Below are 5,392 nucleotides of genomic sequence, written 5' to 3'. Positions count from 1 at the left end.
TTTTTTTGAATAAGCAAAAAAGTTAATTATTTTTAAAACAAATAATTTTTTTTTTTTAACTTCTATGATTGATTTTTAAGACCAAATCGTTTTTTTTTAACCTAAATTTTGTAGATCTAGTTAAACCAATGGTCGTAAAGTGGTGTAGTTTATAAGTATTTAGTAGCAAGACTGTAAGACATTAATGGCAGCGCATGTGAAAAGGTTCTTACTGACACTGGTAGTGTTGAACAATTAATTCCTCTAGATCCAATCCATCTTAGTAATCTCCTACAATAAAGTCAACAAAATCCAAACGCCGAACTCAAATCAATAATCTTCTCCATGTCCAAAGAAATAGATTGCAGAGCAACAAACTACTAGAAATGGACGAACTTAAAATGGCAGCAAGTTTTTTAAGAGAGGTGGAGAAGCTCAAGATTGCTGAGAAGAACATACCACTTGAACCTCACTGGGCCTTTTGCTATTCAATGTTTCAGAAAGATTGTATCAGGCGTTTGTTCGGAGATGTTTCTTCTCTCAAATTATTATCTGGAATCGACCCTCACGCGATCGCCTTGTCTATTCAACGATATCTTGGTCCCGAGCTTCGAAATGCCGTGAGTTAGCTAGCTAAGTACTGTTTCATGGATTATGCGTGCATGTTATATATATATATATATATATATATATATATATACATACATATTTGTCCTGTTCTTGTTCGGTTCAGTTCTATATGTATGTAATTCTATCTTTTCACTTGCAGATATGCGTTTTCTATTGTGTTCTCAGGGCGCTTGACACAGTTGGTTAGTTCCCGAATCATTTTTTTCTTATTATTATTATTGATGCTTGAATTATTTAGGATTAATGGTATCCGCTCATTTATGATCTAACTTGTGTTAATTTAGCATCTCTAGGACATCTAGCTAGTCTTGAAATTCATCTCCAGAAAATATGGTTTCATTTATATAATTTTTACTGTCAGATACATAAAGAACTATTTCTTTTTATCCGACTTTGTAAAAATAGGAAATTTAATAAACAAAATTGATTAATGAAAAATTTTAGTCGTCTAGCAGAAAGCCTAGGTAAATTTGAACCTTAAGTTAATTCAAGCTGTCCTTGTTCCGACTAGGCACAATAATTCCATCATGTATAATTCTTTTTATATCGATTCTTGCATATTATCAACGTAATGATATTTCTTAATTACGCAGAGGATGACATGAACATGCCTTCAGATGTAAAGGTGCCTATTCTCGAAAATTTTCATCGTCACATTTATGATGGTCATCTTCAGTTCTCATGTAAGCTCATAATAATGTTATCATGCCCTCCCATGCTCACTCGCTTTGCCCTCTAATTAATAATGATAACCTAAAACACTGAGCTGTTTCATTTAAGGTGGTACAAATCACCACAAAGAGCTAATAGACCAATTTCATCACGTTTCAACTGCGTTCTCGGAGCTTCGAAAAAGGTGATTTTCCTGGCACTTCAAAGAAATTAATATTAGTCATCCATCTTACCGTTGCTTAGTTAAGGTTTCTCTATATTTTGCTTCAAAATTACTTACTCAATGCTTATGCAGTTATCAAGAGTTAATTGAAGAAACAACAAGAAAAATGGGTGCTGGAATGGCGAAATTTATACTGAAGGAGGTAAATAAAAATTATAATCTAATATATAAGTGCACGTACAAGTCTTCAGTTGAGTGTTGAGAGCTTATTATTATTATTATCTATTTCTCTTACTTTGTAGGTTGAAACAATGAATGATTACAACGAGTACTGTCACATTGTAGCTGGACTTGTTTTCATAGGAATGTCGGAACTTTGTCACGCCTCTGATTCAGCAGATTTTCCTCCAGAGCATCTCTCCAATTCCATGGGTTTAATTCTTCAGGTGATACGTCTTTCTGTGAGATTAGCTAACGAGTGCTGACTAGCTACTACGTAATTAACATCTATTATATGTTTCCAGAAAATAAATATTATTCAAGACTTTTCAGACGATATGAATGCAAAACCAAAAGTACATATGCACTGGCCTCGCCATATTTGGAGTAAATATGTGGATAAACTTGAGGTAATGCTGCTTAATATTCATGTCCTACTCGGTCGAGGTTTTAAACGTACTTTTCTTCACTGTTCTTATTCTTTTTATGTCATTGGGCTTCAGGAATTGGCATACAAAGAAAACTCAGAAAAAGCTGTTTCTTGCTTAAATGATATGGTCACTGATGCATTATCGCATGTGGAGGATTGCCTAGAGTACTTGTCTACTCTGCAGGATTCTGCTATGTTCCGATTTTATGCTGTTAATCTGGTATGAAACTTGGGATCCATCCGAAATTCAAGAATGAATAGTTTAATATATATATTGGGAATTTCCACTTATATTTTGATACTCATCTGATCATTGTAGATCATTTCCACCGGAATACTTGCCCGGTGTTACAACAACGTTGAGGTTTTCAGAGGAGGAGTGAAAATGAATCATGGTATGAAAGATTACTCATTTTAACTACGAACTGTTTCCTCCCTTCATAAACCTCGCTCATTACACAATTCACTGCATGCATGTAGGTCATTCTGTTAAAGTGATCTGCGGAACGAAAGCCATATCTGATGTTTATGGTGCTTTCTATGATTATTCTAGTACGCTGAAGGCTAAGGTATTCATTTGTAACATAGTTAGATATTAGTATTATGAGTTCAACTCGATTTGGTTGATGTGTAGTTGGATATTAGCAACTAGCAAAAAATTGTTTTCTTTCAACATCGCCATGTAAATTTTGTTTCAGATTGATGATAATGATCCGAACGCCACAAAGACACGTAGTCGAGTAGAAGCAATACAAAAAGTTTGTGAAAACTTAGAGATGGGAGTAAAGGAAAAGATCTATCACGTTCAGCAAGGTGGGAGTTCTTTGGTAGAGCAGCAAGTTGACCCATTTTCTCTTGTTGCTGATGAACTCTCACTTATTGGTAACCGGTTACGGGAGACGGTGCAGGTTGTTGGGGTACCTAAGCTCGCCTCAGCTGCAGGATACTTCTTTGAGGTTGGAGTAGAAGGAAAGAGGTTTCGTCCCACGGTTCTGTTGTTGATGGCGTCAGCTTTAAATATGTCACTACCTGGGTCCGCTCTGGATACTGCCAAGGCCGATCAACTCCGCGCAAGCCAGCAGCGTGTTGCCGAGATTACCGAGATGATCCATGTGGCAAGTCTTCTTCATGATGATGTGTTAGATGATGCCGATACAAGGCGGGGCGTCCCTTCCTTGAACACTTTAATGGGGAATAAGGTGTCTGTGCTAGCAGGAGATTTTCTGCTTTGTCGAGCTTGTGTGACACTTTCCACTATAAAACATTTTGAGGTTTCCGAGGCACTTGGAACAGCCGCAGAAAACCTAATAGCTGGTGAAATGATGCAAACGGCTAGTACATCAGAGAAACATTATAACATGGATCAATATATGCAAAAGACATACTACAAGACAGCATCATTGATTGCCAACAGCTGCAAGGCAGTGGCTCTTCTGGCAGACCATGAAAATGAAGTTGTAATGTTGGCTTATAACTATGGCCGAAATCTTGGTTTGGCATATCAGTTAATTGATGATGTTCTTGATTTCACAGGGACGTCGGCTTCCCTCGGAAAGGGCTCTTTATCAGACATCCGCCATGGGATTATAACGGCTCCAGTTTTGTTTGCAACCGAAGAATTCCCCGAATTACAAGCAGTTATAAATCGAGGTTTCGATGACCCTGCGAATGTTGATCGTGCCCTTGAATACCTTCAGAAGAGTCGTGGAATCCAGAGAGCTAAAGAGCTAGCAATTGAGCATGCTAACATGGCAGCCTCGGCCATCGACTCTTTTCCTAAAAGTGATGACGATAATGTCAGAATATCGAGACAGGCCCTAGTGGAACTTACCCGTATGGTCATCACAAGAACAAAGTAGAGACGGGCACTTTAGTTGGAAACTCTTTCCATTGCTGAGGAATGCAGAAGGCTTTTGCAATGTCTTTGCGGTAGCACATGTATTTGTCTCAGTAGGACAAAATGAAGGCAAAACTAGAAAAATAAGTCTTTTTCACATGGTGCTCTTTGTTAAAAGATTATAATAAAGAAAAAAGAAAAATTAAAATTCTGTGATATTAGACAATAAGCATTTTTAATTAAGAAAATTAATATTTGTTCTTGGGCCAACGAGCTAACTTTGCAGCTTCAATGTTGTCTTAACCCCTGCTATCTTTTAGACTCTCATCACCATAAGTAGCAGAGCATTCCTAATTCTTTTAAAGAAACAAGGGTGTTGATGTGAGGAACCGCTCGAAGGCATGAAGTACCCTTTTCTCCTCCATCCCAAGACTTGGTTATAGTTGATGTATTAGCATTATAGCAGTATAGTTTCTGCTGATGTCCCTGTGTTAGAATTTCATTGCTTTTTACAATTGCGAATGGACTGGATAATAACATTGTTGGGAGTCTGAAATCTCTAGTCCAACTCCAGTTGTCGTCGTAGTATTTTCCGCGTTGCGGCCATATTCTTATAGCGTTTCTTTTAAATGCCCAAATATCTATAATATTTTCACGGTGTCTGTAATGAATAAAACACAAGTTACCACCCAACAACATGAGTTCAGCATAACCATAACGATCATTTAAAGGTGGTGATGGGACGTCCTTGAAATTCTCATCCACCAGATCGACTGCGGAAATCTTAAATTGTTCGCGTTTTTCATATGTGTTGCACATCCAATGAATTGCTCCGTTTGCAAAGATGCCTCGCCTATGGAATTCGTAAGGGATATTTTTTTTCCTTCTCCACCCAGATTGAGAGCCAAGAGTATATACATGAACACGTCCCTGTCCCTGCCGCCTCCGGTTTGAGGCCCCAGTTGGGCAGTTCTGACAACTTTATACTCATTGGTGGAAGGAAGGTATCCGAATCCAATTCCTTGCAGCTGCCCACTAAATACTGGTGTTTTTCTGTCTAAGAAACGAAGGAATTCTCTCGTTACGGGATTACAAATACCAGAGCGAAGACAAACCAAGCCGTTGCATGAACCAACCATGTAATTATCATCATCCGAACTGTACTCAACATGCTTCGTAAGTGTTTTGTTGGAGTAGTATGCCTCAAGAGTTACTTCATCCTGATCTCCATAGTAGAGTTGTATTTTTCCTTCTGATTCGTATGCGAATAGCACACCACTTTTATACTTCTTGTGGAGCTCTCTCCAAGTTTTGCATTCGCGCTTGCATCGTAACAATGTTGGTTCGACGGGTAAGCGAGAAAATATGTCTTCTGTGATATCTTCCGGAAGCTTCTCCATGACGATGATTTTGGTTTCTCAACTCTGAGAAAATCAAAAGAGATAGAACTTGTATTTATAGG

At 37.9% G+C, this 5,392-nt stretch overlaps 2 protein-coding genes across 2 annotated transcripts; one reads left to right on the top strand and one right to left on the bottom strand.

Annotated features, from left to right (window-relative positions):
- The first annotated feature begins 206 nt into the window (after nt 1–206).
- Nucleotides 207–4,115, top strand: LOC113278689 (squalene synthase 1-like). The gene is made up of 11 exons (XM_026527457.1): nt 207–599; nt 749–791; nt 1,203–1,292; nt 1,390–1,465; nt 1,577–1,646; nt 1,747–1,890; nt 1,969–2,073; nt 2,167–2,313; nt 2,413–2,488; nt 2,574–2,662; nt 2,792–4,115. The coding sequence occupies exons 1-11, from the start codon at nt 366–368 to the stop codon at nt 3,950–3,952; spliced, it is 2,235 nt and encodes a 744-aa protein (XP_026383242.1). The 5' UTR covers nt 207–365; the 3' UTR covers nt 3,953–4,115.
- Nucleotides 4,116–4,257: 142 nt separating this feature from the next.
- On the bottom strand, nt 4,258–5,330 carry LOC113306235 (F-box protein At3g07870-like). The gene is made up of 2 exons (XM_026555410.1): nt 4,849–5,330; nt 4,258–4,591 (listed from the first exon to the last, which is right to left on the bottom strand). Exons 1-2 carry the CDS (start codon nt 5,328–5,330, stop codon nt 4,258–4,260), a joined length of 816 nt encoding a protein of 271 aa, XP_026411195.1.
- Between the last annotated feature and the right edge of the window lie 62 nt (nt 5,331–5,392).

Source organism: Papaver somniferum, chromosome 1 (assembly GCF_003573695.1).
Source record: "Papaver somniferum cultivar HN1 chromosome 1, ASM357369v1, whole genome shotgun sequence".
Classification (NCBI taxonomy): Eukaryota; Viridiplantae; Streptophyta; class Magnoliopsida; order Ranunculales; family Papaveraceae; genus Papaver; species Papaver somniferum.
The sequence above is the reverse complement of the archived record's forward strand: the minus strand, read 5'-3'. Positions and strand labels throughout refer to the sequence as shown.

Bases quoted from the DNA above. Each gene is read 5' to 3' on its own strand.
- LOC113278689 (XM_026527457.1), top strand. From the start codon at position 366: ATGGACGAACTTAAAATGGCAGCAAGTTTTTTAAGAGAGGTGGAGAAG. The intron at 1,647-1,746 runs GTAAATAAAAAT...CTTACTTTGTAG, and splicing joins CGAAATTTATACTGAAGGAG to GTTGAAACAATGAATGATTA. The intron at 1,891-1,968 runs GTGATACGTCTT...ATATGTTTCCAG, and splicing joins CCATGGGTTTAATTCTTCAG to AAAATAAATATTATTCAAGA.
- LOC113306235 (XM_026555410.1), bottom strand. From the start codon at position 5,330: ATGGAGAAGCTTCCGGAAGATATCACAGAAGACATATTTTCTCGCTTA. The intron at 4,592-4,848 runs GTATATACTCTT...TATTCATTACAG, and splicing joins AGGGACAGGGACGTGTTCAT to ACACCGTGAAAATATTATAG.